The 17540-nt window shown below is 35.0% G+C and overlaps 1 protein-coding gene across 2 annotated transcripts in view; it reads left to right on the top strand.

The window, feature by feature from the left end:
• NCAM2 (neural cell adhesion molecule 2) overlaps nucleotides 1-17540 on the top strand; it is a 545993-nt gene that overhangs the window by 308557 nt on the left and 219896 nt on the right. For both annotated transcript variants that reach the window (XM_065913597.1, XM_065913598.1), the window contains exons 2-4: nucleotides 6552-6626; nucleotides 10512-10718; nucleotides 12900-13043. In XM_065913597.1, the coding sequence (XP_065769669.1) occupies nucleotides 6552-6626; nucleotides 10512-10718; nucleotides 12900-13043 (426 nt within the window). The remainder of the gene's footprint in view (nucleotides 1-6551; nucleotides 6627-10511; nucleotides 10719-12899; nucleotides 13044-17540) is intronic.

Below are 17540 nucleotides of genomic sequence, written 5' to 3' on the forward strand. Positions count from 1 at the left end.
ATGCCAATTTCATTTCTATTTACAAATAATGACAAAATATAAGTCCAGAAATTTTACTGTGACTTTTGAGATCCTCCAATGTACTTTCAAAACTATTTCTCCAATTATAATATATGACCCTAATTCTACATGAGATCAACTTCATCCATATTGATCTACTATTGGGAAAGACACTGATGCTGGGAAAGATTTAGGGCAAGAGGAGAAGGAGGCAACAGAAGATGAGATGTTTGGATAGCATCTCCAAATCAATGGAAATGAATTTGAACAAATTCCAGGAAATAGTGTGGAGAAGGCAAAGGCGCCCCACTCCAGTACTCTTGCCTGGAATATCCCATGGACAGAGAAGCCTGGTAGTCTGCAGTTCATGGGGTCACTAAGAGTTGGACACGACTGAGCGGCTTCACTTTCACTTCTCATTTTCATTCATTGGAGAAGGAAATGGCAACCCACTCCAGTGTTCTTGCCTGGAGAATCCCAGGGACGGGGGAGCCTGGTGGGCTGCCGTCTATGGGGTCTCACAGAGTTGGACAGACTGAAGTGACTTAGCAGGAACAGCCAGGAAATAGTGAAGGACAGGGAAGCCTGGTATGCTGCAGTCCATGGGATCGCAAAAAGTGGGACACAACTTAGTGATTGAACAACAGCAATTATTCCCTGAATATTCCTTGAACATTTTTGCCTTAACTGGAATGTCCACCAGCATGTGTTTCTTACTTGGATTGGCTATCCTTTTTCTGTCCTTCTATTACAATATCTACTCCAGCTTTTCCCCCCAAGTTTTATTGTCCTCTATGCGGCGTTCTTGACCATAAATGTCATAATGGCCATAATTGATACACATCTTGTTTTATCATTCTTCTTTTTTTGTAGTATTTTTGCCTTACCAAATAAAGTAGAAATACTTTGACATTAGAAACTATGACATTATTTTATGTACCATAGCATCTTAAAAGAGTGATTTTCAAGATGCATGTATTCAATAAATACTTACTGATTTTGGTAAATAATTTTAGTTTACCCAATTCTACATTTAAGATAGTACTACATTTCTTTATTTGAGGGTAGTTCAAAAAAGACATATTTATCATGAATGCATTCTTCAGGCTGTGAGTGTAAAATGTTTTCTTAATTTAAATAAGATTCTCTATGCACCTGTGTCTCTTTTTCTGTCTTGCACGCAGGGTTATCGTTACCATCTTTCTAAATTCCATATATATGCGTTAGTATACTGTATTGGTATCTTTTGGACTCTATGGAAGAAGGTGAGGGTGGGATGGTCTGAGAGAACAGCATCGAAACATGTATATTATCAAGTGTGAAACAGATCACCAGCCCAGGTTGGATGCATGAGACAAGTGCTTGGGGCTGGTGCACTGGGAAGACCCATAGGGATGGGATGGGAAGGGAGGTGGGAGGGGGGTTCAGGATGGGGAACTCATGTAAATCCATGGCTGATTCATGTCAATGTATGGCAAAAAACACTACAATATTGTAAAGTAATTAGCCTCCAACTAATATAAATAAATGAAAAAATAAATAAATAAATGAGACTCTCATGTGAAGATACTGGCATTTTGACTATCCAATACCAATTTTAATACAAAATTATGATTGATTGATTGGTTTTTAAGTAATTCTATCATTTAATCAATAATGTTGCTTATGTCAAGTGAATCAATCTATGTGACATTATATCCTTCTCAGTTTCTTCAAAGGTATTACATCTATTCCCAATACATAATAAGAGTAAAATATCAAGATTGGGTTTTTCAGCATCAATGAATGCCATTTTATTACTCAAATTCCATCCAACCCTAAACAGATACTTAAATTTTAAATATTTTTACATATATATATATAAATTTATTTTTTGAATGACATAAAGGCCCCATTTCACTGTCCACTCTCACTATTTATTTATTTATTTTTAGTGCCTAAATTGAAATATCAGAAATGAAGGCAAAGTTAACTGGATAGATATAATTATATCAATCCTGACCAATTTTCTCTCAACACAACATTGTCATTAGAAGATTATTTCATTTTCTTCTGGCATTTAGGTGCAAAGACTCTGGGAGAGGTCATTTTGTACCATATATATCTTCCTCTGGGGGAGGTAACCCTTGGTCAAGAATGGTCACCAAAAATTATATTAAATCTCTAGAGTGATGATTAAGGCATGACCTTAAATTTTAGTTCTTCAAGTTTATTCCTAATCTGCACATGTTTTAATGTATCTATGGGGGTCAATTAGAGTAAATCTAGCCTTTGGGAAACATATTAAACTAGAGATGTATTAGATATGTATTAAACTAGAGAATTATGTGTTGTCTTTTTATTATATACTTTTAATCCCTGATTTATAGCCTATGTGCCCAGTCACCAAAATGTCCATAAAAATATGGTCTTGAGTAATGGATGAATTGATAGTTTGTATGGAGTGAAAATTAACCAAGTGTTTTAATATAAATTAAGTAATCAATTTCAAGATTAATTTCATTTTATTGCAATGAATATGTTATTTATTATACCCATTAGCAAATCTGTGTAAAATTGTTCAGAACTTTTAAAATGCCTGCATGTGTTTGACTTTTAAAATGGCTGCATCTTTCAAGTTTTGTCTTTTCTGTAAACTCCAAAGGTCAAACTGGGAATTGCTTAAGTAATAATTGGCAGACATTTCTCAAAAGTCCTATCTTTAAACTGAATTTAAGTCGATGAAGTGATTCCAAAATTTTATATTGCCTGTACTGTCAGTGTTCTGTACCCAGTGTATGATAAACTCTTGGTAAAGTGCTTTTTCATTATTCTGCTTTGCATTTATATATATTATCAGTTTAGGAGAAATAGAAGTGAGGGTGATGAGCTTTCCCTTCTAGAAATTTGCATTTAAATATAGTAGAGAAGGGTTCCTTGATGGCTCAGTCGGTACAGAATCTGCCTGCAATGCAAGAGACACAGGAGATGGGGGTTTGATCCCTGGGTTGGGAAGATCCCCTGGAGGAGGAAATGGCAACCCAATCAGTATTCTTCCATGGACAGAGGAGCCTGGCTGGCTACAATCCTTGAGGTCACAAAGAGTCAGACACAACTGAGCAATTAGCACACATACTAGAGAAGTGAATATCATCATCAACAATATATATTTCACTTATTTAGTGAACATGCCTCAGAATCAAAGACATTTATTTGTTGATGTTATAAATGGAACTATCCAGGAATATTTTGAAAAGTTATTGGTATTTTAGTTTTATTTTGAAAATAGAATATAGCCAGCCATGTGGAGGATTAGAGAAAGGGAGATGGCAAAGGAAATAGTTTGCACAAAAGCACATTGGTGATTAAGTGTGAGTCAGTTGGGGAAGTAGAGGATGATTAAATGTAGTTGTCTACAGCTGCAAAAGTATTAAGGAGCAATTGGAAGTAAACTTGGAAAAGTTAGTTTTCTTTCCATTAAAATGTACATGATAACTTATTAACTGAATAAAACAAATGCACTTTGGAGATTTTTGAGTAGGCAGGTGAAATTAAACAGTTTTTGAAATGTACGCTTGCAGCAACCTGAGAAATATTCTCATGGGAAGAAACATTGAAAAGATATAAGTCAGAAAAAGAAATACAGAATTTGATATATCACTCTCTCAGCTTAGAAGAAATATCTCAGATTACAAATAAGTGAGTGCATGTATTAGGGAAACTGTGTTGGAAATAAACAAAAATGCATACAAGTGATGTTTCAGAAGTTATATATCCAGGACTTTACAATTGATTGGTGATGACCAAAAACTGAATAGTAAACAGTTAGCAATTTTTGATGCAAGGGTTAAGTGTTCATTTTGAACATGGAGAATTTGAAATTAAAATATGCTATTCAACTGAACGTGAGTTGAGAATTAGAAATTGTAGGATTCAACTATGGGCAAGCATAGACTGGAGAACCAAAGAGAAAAGGCAATTGATGTTATGAAATAAGATGATATCTTAAAGGAGAAAGTATAAGTAGTGAAAAGAGAATGAGAAAAATCACAATTCCCTTCTTTTTTCCAACCTTCATTCTATCACCTCTTTTCTACGTCTGTCCCTCTGTCCATAAGTATGAGTAAACCTTTCCCAGCTTGTAAAGTCCCATGTCCAGAATTGTGGATCCCCTCAAACTCTACACATCTCTACAGATATAATTTCTTAAGAGGCCAATCTCAAATTCCTTGACTTTGTCTGCAGTTTGATTCTATTGTCCCCATTGGGGATTAGTTATTTCTCCAAAGAAAAAGTCCTCTTCTGTCAATTCTCACTAGAATTGACAATGTTTATAATAGATACTCTCTTGTTCCTTCATTCGGGGCTTATCTGGTTGCTCAGACAGTAGAGTATCCACCTGCAATGCGGGAGACCTGTGTTCGAACAGTGGGTCTGAAAGATCCCTTGAGGAAGGAAATGCCAGTCCAATATACTTGCCTGGGAAATCCCATGGACAGAGGAACCTGGCCAGCTACAGTTCACAGGGTCACAAAGAGTCAGACTTGACTGAATGACTAACACACTTCCTTGGTTCTTCTAATTTTCTTCCTATTCTAATTCCTTGTTCTTCTTAACATGCTTCTCTCTGAAATATTAGACTTACTAGGACACTTTTTGAGCCCCTATCATATAAGTACTCTCTGAGTATTGATAAAATTATTAATAAAAAAGGACCAAGACTGACAGGAGAGAAGAGAGCTATGTAGCCCATCCTATTTCTCAGGGAGGTTTCCAGAAAAAGGATTCATCAATCAAGTATGGAACATACAAAGAATTATTTTAAAGAGTTTAAATAACATGAATGACAAGTTTTGGTTGATAAATATTTTCTTCCTTTCTCATATTTTTGATTTCACATTTTATTTCTTTAAACATTGTCAACATAGGTTTGTTAGTTACATCCTTAGTCTAATTTATTTTTTTGAAATTTCATGGGTATATTTCTCTTCTAGGTTATTTCAACTAATTCATGCTCACAGTACCTTATTTCACCATGTATTTTTTAATGTCATAGTTTGAATTAAGGTTGAATAGAGGTCCATTTATGAAAATCTTGTGTAGCCGGGACCGATTATGAAGGGATTTTGTGTTTGCTTCTGCCATGTAGCTGTGCGCACTACATGTGAAATAGCTTTATAAGTTTATTTTCAGCTTGGGGTTTCCCAAAGAACATATATTTACAGTTTCAAAATTCCAAATCTAGGATATGGTAGAACCATGGTTAACCTCTTGAAGGAGAAACATTTTTCCTTTATACAGGCTGGAAGAGCCAACTATCCTTGTCATTCCCTTTTGCCAGTGGGCTAATTTATTCTATACCCTTCTTAACACTAAGGGTGAATCTTATTCTGGTCCAGTGTTTGGTGATGTTCTTTAGCATCCCCTCTTCTCAGCAAACTTGAATCCATCCTCTGCAGTCTTTGAGCCTTTCAGTTACTGTGATCCAAAAATTCCCAATGTAGGCTTGTACTCTAATTTTCAGATTTTTCTTCATTTTTTTTTTTTCCCCTTGAAGCACCATTACTTTCCTGAAAAGTTTCAGTTTAGTTCAGTTCAGTCGCTTAGCCATGTCTGACTCTTTGGGACCCCATGGACTGCAGCACACTAGGCTTCCCTGTCCATCACCAACTGCTGGAACTTGTTCAGACTCATGTCCATCCAGTCAGTGATGCTATCCAACCATCTCATCCTCTGTCACCCACTTCTCCCCCTCCCTTCAATCTTTCCCAGCATCAGGGTCTTTTTGGAGTCAGTTTTTTTTCTGAAAAGGTTAGCTATGCATTTCTGGGAGCAAAGGATGGTGGAACATTGTCTTAGGGCATGGTCACACTGTCTTGTGTACTGTATTATTAGAAATATAAATCTTTCAATTTATGTTAAAGCATAATTTTAATTATCTTCTGATGTTAGAAGATTCAGCTGTTTTATTCCAAATCTGACAATAAACTTTTTGAATATCTTCTCTATTTTATTGCCATTGCTCTGGTTATTTCAGTTAGCTTATTTATTTTGTGAAAAGTAAAAAAGGAAAAAGTTTATTCCCCTCTCTTTATGTAGTACCCCCTCTCTTCTGCATGTTTGTCTTCTTTCATGGAAATATTTTAGTAGTTAGTCAAAAAGTACTTAGCTTAAAGTTTTAATTATTGTAATAGTAGTGTAGAGTGTACTCTTTTTAAGCAAGTTTCCAAATTTTGAGCAAAAATTTTCTGTAGCTGTTGCCCAATCTGGTAGCACACATAATGCCTAGCCTGTGAATATGGAACAGTTGTCTGAGTATGAATTTTCTCAAAATTTCAACAGAGCTTGAATATGTCTTTTTGAATACACCCTGGTTGTAAAGTGCATAATGATATAATGCATATAATTTGTTAGATTGTAATTTGTAAAACTTTCATTTCTCTTTACAGGTAATAAAAGCATAAGAGGATAAATAATTGCTATTTAGATCATGTGATATAGACACGATGTGTTAATATTTTAGCATTCATGTTTAAAAGCAAAATTAATTTTACTCAAATATTTTCTTTCAGCTCTTCTTCAAGTGACAATTTCACTTAGCAAAGTAGAGCTTAGTGTGGGTGAATCTAAATTCTTCACATGTACAGGTATGTATCTCTACAAATATTTTCAGATAGTTTGTTTCATTCTTCAGTTAGTTATATATATACCGAGTAATTTCATAGCTAAAATATCAGTTCTCTAGAAATAAAACTGTATATTATCATTGGACTTATAATGATTGAAAAAGTGGTAATAAGCTCATTTCACATATTTTTTTTTCATTTTGCATATTAAGCACTATGAATTGTATTTATTACTTTCTAGTTACTAATCTTGACTGTCAAACAAACTAGATTATATATTTTGAAGACAACTTAGAAAATAAATGTATGAATGATAACTTTTAAATAAATTTAAATATTTCCCTCTAGTAATATGAGAATAAATTTGTTATAATTGAATCATTTTGTTTAGAAATATCATATATCATAATGCCTATGGGACATTATATGGTTCTACCTAAGCAACAAATTTTTATTCAATATGTAAAACTCTCAAATGAACACATTCTACTGCTATTTAGGTTCATAATATTAATTTTCATGCATAAAGGACTTCATATATAAAGTTTTAAAATATTCATTTAGTGCCAACTTGTTTTAATATATTTTAAAATTGTTTTCTTTCATGATTATACTTTAGCAATTCGAAGCTGGATTAAATACGTATTTCTGACATAAAGTGCATTACAAAAGTTGTCTTGAGAATAGCATGACTTATGTAAATTATTATTGCAACTAATAAAAAGAGAAACAACTATAACAATGTATCTAAAAATCATATCAAATCATATGACCTCTAAAATAAAGGCCATGATTCTTCATATGTTTGCCTTCTTAAAGGTCTGAATTGATAGGTCTGTTGATGCGTGTTGTTATACATTTGCAAATGGGATGACAGAGAGCAGGGGAGAGATGAGTTCAGTACTTTTTTTAATGTCAGCACAGCTTTGGCATAAAAATATAACTCTGTTTCTAACCTTTATCCAAACTTTATATGCACAATTGCACACATGCACACAACCAGCTCCACTGTATCACAAAATCACAGAAAAATGAAATTGTTTAAAAAAATGAATTTGAAAATAAAATCAAATTGTATTATACTCTCGGATTTGCATTATCTTTATAATATATATATGATGTATTACCTCTGTAGATAATTCATAAATTAAATTAACACATAATTTAAGAATATGAATTAACATCATCTAGTGGTACTGTTTGGCTCTTAGTAATAGGCAAAATAATAAAGCATTCTTTTTCCTTTTATATAAAGACAATTAACCAAGAGTTGTACTGTTGTCCTGGAAGAAGCCTTATTTATCTTAAATACAGTAGAAAAGCAAAAATCTAAAAATGAGTATGTGGGAAACCTATACAAATCAGAACACTTGTAAAAATTTTTCTATCACAATGGTGATATGTTGATATGCTTCTAAAATTTCCTGAACTGAGATATCTAAAACTCAATAAAATAAGTATGTCTTCAGATTGAACTAGAAGGTGGTCATGTTACAGAACTGGGTTTTTTGACTCTTTAATCAATAGAAATTGCTAAGAGGCCAGATGAGAAATTCAGACAGGGCTTTATCCCGAGTTCTGCTACGTGCTAGCATATGAAAACGAGTGACAGGTTTCCTTGCTTGCTGTCTGAGGTGGGGTGAGCTGGTCCTTGCAGTGGTTTGAGGGTAGGCGTGAATCACTGGGTCGCTGTGGAGGGGTAGCCTAGGAGGTAAGCTATGGAGGTGTCCTGTGTAGGACCCTGCTTTTGCTCCCGCAAAAGTTGCAGTTGGATTTTGGCCTTTATGCATCTTCTTGTTCACAGTTTGCTGCAACTGCCGGTGCTTGTAGTTATTTTTAGTCCCTTATAGTTTCTTTGTATTCTGTTGCTCCAGGAGATGATTTTTCAGGTGCAAGCATTTCAGTGAAATGGTCCCAGGTCCCAAGACTCAGCAGAGCTCAGTCATATCAGAAATAAGCACACATGTGTCACATGTATGAATTTTTATATTATATTTTCAGAAAAATACATTTAGTTCTATTTGTTAATTTTCCCATTAGCCCAGTATTATCAGCAATATAACATGGACATTTTTATTGGAAATTACTATTTATCGGATTTGCCCTAAAAAGAAAGAATTATGATTGCGCTATGAAAATCCAGAATAAACTCTCCACAATAATTTTTTTTTCCATATCATTAAGAATGAAAGTGTCCAAAATATTTCACAGAAATATCCTACATAATTTACTGTATAAAATGAGCATTTTGTATTTCTCAAATTTAAAGTAATGTACATTAAATGATTCCTCTGTAACTTCGTGATGGAAGAAGAGGGAATTAAAACAAATGCCTGCCCCAAATGAGTTACCCTGTAATTACTACGGTTTTATGGTTCTGTTTAGAAAAACTGAATATAACATAACTAAGATCATGCACGAGTTAACTAAAATTCTTTTTTCTTCATCATGTCTAATTTTAGATATAGGAAGGAAGATAATTTGTTTCTAAAGCCATTTGTTGGGGAAAAAGAGAATGAGAGGGAACAATTTTCTTCAAAAAGGTCCCAAAAGATGTTAGTTAATTTTATGCATTTTTCCCCAATATTTTTGAGTTAATAGTGCATGCTGCTTCCACAAATTATCTCACAAGCAATTAGGTGAAATACATCCTTTTGGTGTCTAAAAGTAAACATGGGAAGCTTCAGCTTTTACGAAGAGGATAATAACCTAGATTCTGAATTGGAAAACTTAAATAAATGTTTACCCTGTAATGATTTGGCTGTAATTGCCTACCACCATAAGTATCGTTTCAATACATTCTAATTATCATATGATTAAATAGTTAACAGTTTTAGAATCAACTGATGAAACTACTCATTTCAGCTGGGAAAAGAGAAGATTAGGGATTCATTTGAAAAATAGTCATTGGCCTTATCTATACAAGTTTAACAACTTGAGAGATTAGTTCAAAATTCTGTTAACAAAAGCCAAAGTTTATTTTATAGAAGATTTACATTTTTATGAGCTCTGCTGTATGGTGGGGAAAGTGCTATTTCCTGACTCTATCAGAAAGAATTGAGCAGATGAAAGTATGTGCATAATCGGGTTTCAATTTAGATTATGTCTACTGGAGATGGCTCAGCGGGTAAACAATCCGCCTTCCAATGCAGGAGACACAGGAGATGCAGGTTCAGTTACTGGGTTGGGAAGGGCCCTGGAGAAGGAAATGGCAACCCACTCCTGGGAAATACCATAGACAGAGGAGCCTGGTGGGCTACAGTCCATGGGGTCTTAAACAGTTGAACGCAAATAGGCACACACCTGTCTATCAAGTGGAGTGCATTTTGGACTCAGTTTCCAAGCCAGTTTCAGTACTTAGATATAATAATAATAACAATAATCCATAGATCACTGTGGTAACGTTTACACTACATACGTGCTAAGTCACTTCAGTATTGTCCACCTGTTTGCAACCCTATGGACTGTAGCCTGCCAGGCTTCTCTGTCTGTGGGATTCTCCAGGTAAGAATACTGGAGTGGGTTGCCATGCCCTCCTCCAGGGAATCTTCCTGACCCAGAGATTGAACCCTCGACTCCTGCATTGCAGGTGGATTCTTTAGCACTGAGCCGTCTGGGAAGCCCCAAAGTTTACTCTATCATAGCTTAAATACCATACTGGAAAACCCATTTCCTATGGATTTTCCTTACTCAGACGAGATTTAATCCTCAGTGTTGGCTAAATAAGGATGAACATGTGTGCTAGCATTTGTGTTTACTTTCAATTTTGTAAGATTTTCAGATTTTCAGTCTTCTGTTTACATTTTTTTCTAAATTGTTAACGTTGTTACATAATAGTAAATGCCAATATCAAAACAAACACTTGAAACATATTTTCAAACATCTCTTTTCTATGGCTCTCTGCAGCAATTGGTGAACCTGAGAGTATAGATTGGTATAATCCTCAAGGGGAGAAGATAATTTCAACACAAAGGGTGTCAGTGCAAAAGGAAGGTATTAGATCAAGATTAACCATCTACAATGCAAATATAGAAGATGCAGGGATATATCGTTGCCAAGCAACAGATGCCAAAGGACAGACACAAGAAGCTACAGTCGTTTTGGAAATTTACCGTAAGTCATGCATTTATGTTTTATTGATTGAAATTATACATTCTTATAAAAAATTCAAATTCAAATGCACTTAACAATAGAAGCTAGTACTCACTGAGAACTGACTTTGTGCTGCTGCTGCTGCTGCTGCTGTCACTTCAGTCGTGTCTGACTCTGTGCGACCCCATAGACGGCAGCCCACCAGGCTTCGCTGTCCTTGGGATTCTCCAGGCAAGAACACTGGAGAGAGTTGCCATTTCTTTCTCCAATGCATGAAAGTGAAAAGTGAAAGTGAAGTCGCTCAGTCGTGTCTGACTCTTAGCGACCCCATGGACTGCAGCCTACCAGGCTCCTCCGTCCGTGGAATTTTCCAGGCAAGAGAACTGGAGTGGGGTGTCATTGCCTTCTCCTAACTTTGTGCTGGACAATGTAATAATAAGACTTTTACAGATATCAGCTTATTTATATTTTACCAGAGTACATCTCTAAAATAAGATAGATAATAGGTTGCAGTGGTTTATAAATATATAGATGGAGCCAATTCTATTGGGTAAATAATACAGATGAAAATGTTTGAGTTTTCTGATGCCATTAAGAATCTGTTGGGTAATAGATAACGGTATATTTAGTGTTACGGAACTTATTGGGAATGCTTTTTTCACTTTAAAAGCCCATGACTAGAGAAAATTAGCTGTGTGACAGCAGTGACCAGTCTAGAATGAGAACTGGGAAAGGATCAGTTGACAGACTTTTGAGAGAGAAAAAGTTGAAAATGCATATAAAGAAGAATTATTTCTAGCCAGATTCTTAGCTCCAGGTGTTTTCATTAACAAGGTTTTCTATACTTACACTTCATTTCATGACTTGAAATTGATTAATTCCTCATTCCTGCTTTTAGGAATCCTTAACCTGTTTAGGAAAACTGAAGATCATTTATTCCCTGGTTTTGAAACCAGGTTCCATCACTTACTTCTGTGGTCCTGAGCAACTGAGTACCCTCTCTGTTTTCAATTTCCATTTATAAAATGGGTATAATAGTAGTACTTACATCATATATAGAGTTGCTTTGAGACTACATTAATTCATGCACAATGTGCCTAAAATATTACCTTGCAATTAATTCATGGTAGTTAGCATTTATACCAGTGAAAAACTATAAAAGTTTTAGAATGCTTGTAAGTCATGTCTTTCTTACAGCTGTGTTGAAAAAAGGGTGAAAAGAGTGTCATAGCAATACTTCCTCTTAAGATGACGACTGTCTTTTGGGACATTATCGTTGGAACGACAATCTGTTGTTGTCCTCATTTGTCCTGAATTGACCTTTTTTCCCTCCTCTTAGTTTCTAAACTCCTCAAAGAAGGATGTTTTACTTCTTGATCTGCCCATTTGCTGTACTCATTTCATAAATTACAAAAAGCTAAATTGAAAACATCATTTCATAGACTAGTATCTGGAAAGAAGTGTCATTTGAAATGATGCAAAAGAGAATTCCTGGTGTTTTATTTGTAAAGGTAATTTTTTTGTTATTGTTAGCAAGAACAATGAATTCCTTTTGTGAAACTTTCTCATTAAGCATAAATATCCACATCCGTGCATTCATTTGATACACTTATGGATGTCTGCTATATGGCAGACAATATTCTAACTCCTATAGACTCATTAGTGACTAAAACAGAAAATGTCATTGGCCACTTGTTGCTAACATTTTAGTAGGTAGAAACAGAAGACAAAAAGTAAGATAAAACTAATATATAAATGCTAGATATATATGCTATAGAATCCTATAGGGAAGAAATTAAATAGTTTAGAAATAGAAGGTGATGACTCTTTTGATGTTGAGACTGGGCAAAATTTGATGGAATTTAAGAGAGTGCAAATGCCCTAGAATAAGAACAAATCTGGAGTGTTCAAGGAACTGCCTGGAGTAGAGATTAGGAGGAGAGAAGAAAAATCAGGATCAAAAATTGTGAGATAGACTCCAGTTCATATAAGACCTTGTATAGCACTGTAAAGACTTTGGATTTTATTCTCGGTGAGGTAGGGATTTATCGGGTAGGAAAATCAGGTGGTCTGGTAAAGTTTTAAATGATCTAGATTTACCTAATTATTTTATTACAGCATCCATAAACAAGGATTCTGAAGCGTGTTATTGAGGGGGATGAGCAATAATACTTCTTCGGTTTGTTTTACTTTCTTATGCAGAAAAACTCACTTTCAGAGAAGTGGTATCCCCTCAAGAGTTCAAACAAGGGGAGAATGCAGAAGTGGTTTGCCGAGTCAGCAGCTCACCTGCACCTGTGGTCAGCTGGTTGTATCATAATGAGGAAGTCACCGCTATATCCGACAGTTAGTATTTTGGTAACTCCCTAAGTTATATGTTCTAACAATATTGCAATTTTCTTTAAGAAGACTGAATCTGCCTGAGTAAATATAGCAATTGGATTGACCCTCAGTGTCAAAGAGCTGTTTAGGGAACATCAGAGCTTTAAACTATAGGTTGGCAAACTCTGGCCCTAGGCTCACTTCAGCCCCTCAGCTGTTTTATTAAGGTGTTATGGAGATGCAGCCAAACCCAGTCGTTACATGTGGTCTATGGCTACCTTGGAACAAAGTTGAACAACTGTGACACAGATGGTTTGGCCAACAACTGTGACACAGATGGTTTGGCCTACAATAGTTACTTTCTGGAGATGACAGAAAGTTTCCTGACCCCTGCTCTAGTCAAGAAAAATTTACATACAAACAGTTCAAGAATGTGAAAGTGATAGTCACTCAGTTGTGTCCAACTCTTTGTGACCCATGGACTGTAGCCTGTTAGGCTTCTCCATCCATGGAATTCTCCAGGCAAGAGTACCAGATAGTGGGTTGCCATTCCCTGGGTGAGGATCTTCCTCGATTGAACAGGGGTCTCCTACATTGCAGGCAGATTCTTTACCATCTGAGCCACCAGGAAAGGCCAAGTTCAAGGATACTGAATAAATAAAGGAATCTATCCTGATCTACTGAAATTCTACATTTTATAATTCAGACTTGATCCTACAGGCTTATTATATGTAAGCTGAAAATATATCTAAATGGGCCCTATTAGTTTTTCTGGCACTGTTCTTTCAAAGATACCTACATATTTTAAATATTATAGTAAGATGTATGTGGATAATTGTAAGAAAATCACAGTCATTCCAATTGTCTTCATGATTTTGATTCAGACCGAGCTAAAACTCCAGAATAGTATGACATCTGAAATTGAATGCATAATTTGCTTACATTATGCTATTTTACCATTGTGAATTGGGAGTATTTTCAATTTAGAATATTTTTCATTGCACCTGCATTGCAGAGGTACAAAATAATTGAATCTTTTAAAATATTCAGTACTTTCTATCTTGGATGATTTTGTTTTATGATTCTAAGAAACGAAACTTCTACAGCATAAAGGAGAGAAACTAGATAGTTTCTGTTTTTGAATATGTACAGAGAATATTTCATGATCACTATAGTCAATTTTATTTTTTAATTTTAGAAAATTTTTCTGGATGTGACATTTTCACTGATTGTTACTGACTAAAACTGTTTTTTCTATTGTCATAAGTCAATGAGACATATCTTTATTTTCAGATAACTGTTTTAGATTTTACTAATGAAATTGCATGAGTAAACTATATTTTCTGCATTTTTTCCCTCAATAATAAAGAAAGCAATACTTTTGTAGCAGTTAAATGAGAATATCTAAACATTTTCAGATTACTTAATCTTAGGCTTCAAGTGTACATATTTTTATATGTACATTTTAATTATAAAAGGTTTTGAAAATGAGGTTTTTTTTTAATACACATAAAAGAAAAGGCTCAAAGCAAAGATTGATGGTCAAGTATACTACTGATGGAGGGCTGATGCTTCTATGCTATGCTTATACATTTTCCCAGTACTCCATGATGAAATGATGTGAGGCTGGAATTCCATCATGGCTCTACACTTTCCTTGGCTTTTGAACTGTGGTGTTGGGAAGACTCTTGAGAGTCCGTTGGACTGCAAGGAGATGCAACCAGTCAATCCTAAAGGAAACCAGTCCTGAATATTCATTGGAAGGACTGATACTGAAGCTGAAATTCCAATACTTTGGCCACCTGATGCAAAGAACCAACTCATTAGAAAACACCCTGATGCTGGGGAAGATTGAAGGTGGTAGGAGAAGGGAACAACAGAGGATGAGATGGTTGGACGGCATCACCTACGTGATGGGCATGAGTTTGAATAGGCTCTTGGCGATGGACAGGGAGGCCTAGTGTGCTACAGTCCCTGCTTGCAAAGAGTCGGACAGGATTGAGTAACTGAACTCACTGAACTGAAAGCTTTGAGTAGCTTTTCTAAGTGCTCTGTACCTAATTCATATTCTTAATCTTAAATAATGAATTATCATATCCTTTGTTAAAATTTTTGAAATGGTTTTTAATTGGAAGGTAATTACTTTACATTATGTTAGTTTCTGCCTTACATACAATGTGAATCAGCCACCATTGTTATTCAGTTATTAAGTCGTGTCTGATTCCTTTTAACATCATGGACTGCAACATGCCAGACTTCCCTGTCCTTCACTCTATCCCAGAGTTTTGCAGAAACTCATGTCCATTGAGTCAGTAATGCCATGTAACCATCTCATCCTCTGTTGTCCCCTTCTCCTCCTGCCTTCAATCTTTCCCAGCATCAGGGTCTTTTCCAATGAGTTGGCTCTCTGCATCAGGTGGCCAAAGTATTGGAGCTTCTGCTTTGGCGTCAGTCCTTCTAATGAATACTCAGGGTTGATTTCTTGTAGGATTGACTGGTTGGATCTCCTTGCTGTCCAGGGGACTCTCAAAAGTCTTCTCCAGCACCACACTTAGAAAGCATCAATTCTTTGGTGCCCAACCTTCTCTATGGTCCATGAGTATATACATGCATATATATGCATATATATATATATATATCCCCTATTATATGCATTTTGAACAATGTTTAGAATTTTAAATAAAACAGATATGTAAATATTTGTTAAGTGAATGAAGAAATACTTAACTTTGTATCAGATACTCAGTAAATAATGTCTACTTTTCTTGCTCCTTCTCATTGAGTTGTTATTTCTTAGGAATGAGTTAAACATAGAAACTTAACACTGAGTTTCATGGAAAACAATGTACATTTTTTTTTTAAGTTGGAAAATTGGTTTTTACTTTGGGATATAAAGGATGTAGGGGAATTGTGAAGATGGACAAGCTTTTCTAATCTTTTAATATTTAAGAAACTTGCCACATACTTCATTATTGAACGATTTTTACATTTATAGTGAATTTATAAGAAGTAATATTCTTTAGATTTTTATATGTGTATGATTCTTTATTAAAAGTAATGGAATAAATTTAGGTTTATAATCATAAATGGAATATATATGGGGATTTAGAATAATGCAATGTGTCCAGATAACTTTCTGAAGCCTTAATATGGCACAGGAATAAAGTTTAAAGGCTCCATATGAAACAATGAAGGTTTGGAAATGTTGATCTATTAACCATGCTTTTGATAGCAGCTGTTTGACAAATATGCAGAAGTAATACTCCCACAGACAACTTGAAGTGACGTTCCATGTTGTTTATTAAAAGAAATCCATATGCTAGAGAATCCAAGCATTTAGGTAGTAAAGTGATAGTGTGACATTTTGTTAGAAAGTTGAATATCTTGACTTTTAGTGTCAACCCTGATGGAAGGGTATGCTATCAGAGTTGCCCATTCAATCTTAGCCATTCTGAAAGCTATCTCTGAAACTTCCTAAATGCTTTGAACATTTTCTAACAAAGTACCATTTTTGCATCAAAAGCTATGGATAAAATCATCTTGCTCAGAAAAAAAGTATATGAAATCTACTCCAAGTATATTAATAAAAAGTCATTCAACAGTTATTTTGCACCTATTATGTTTCATCTATTGTGCTAAGTGATGGTGATTCATAGTTAAAAAGATGAACTAGTCTATTGCCCTTAATATGTTAATACTCTAGTAAAAGTATCAGTGGATAAATTGTGACAACATGATTGTTGAGGTATATGATAAGGAAAGTGCAGTGATAGAGGATGATCAGGAAAGAGCACTTGAATCAGTTAGGGCAGAGGAAAGTATCCAAAATGCCTGCTCACAGTGAAAAGCAACCTTTAAAGATGAAAAGGGATTAACCAGCTAAAGACTGGTGGGGGCTTTTCAAATGGAGAGAATACCATAAGCAGTGGCTCAGAAGTGAAAGCATGAGTGGCATGTTCCAGAACTGAATTAAGTTCATTATAACTAAACTTTACAAATTAGCACAACTAGAATACTTATAATAGCAGATAAGTACAACTAGGATTTGTAAATAAAGACTAATAGAAAAGGAATCTGCAAGAGAAGGTTGAGCCATTTCAACATGGCCTTCACATCTCTATTGAGGCTTTTAGAATTTATCCAAAGGTGACATCACTAGAGGGTTTTAATTAAGACAGTGACATGAGCTAATATGTATTGAGAAGGACATTAGTGCTTCTATGAGGAAAATGAATTTGAGACTCAAGGCAAAGCTTCAGGCAATGAGAATTGTTTAAATCTGAATGAAATAGTTGCTGAGGGAAAAGGAAACTTTAGACTAAGAAGTGATAAAGGGAGAAGTGATAGGATATGGGTTTAATTGGATATGCAGATTGAGGGTACTGGAGAAATCAAAGAAGATTCAAAGAATTTGCCTTGGTCATCTAGCTCAATGTAAGGACCTCTAAAGACAGAGGTGGGGAGTAATTTTAGGTGGAGATACCCAAATTTTGCACATACTGAAAGTGAATTATTTACAGC

The sequence above is a fragment of the Muntiacus reevesi genome, chromosome 21, assembly GCF_963930625.1.
Source record: "Muntiacus reevesi chromosome 21, mMunRee1.1, whole genome shotgun sequence".
Taxonomy (NCBI): domain Eukaryota; kingdom Metazoa; phylum Chordata; class Mammalia; order Artiodactyla; family Cervidae; genus Muntiacus; species Muntiacus reevesi.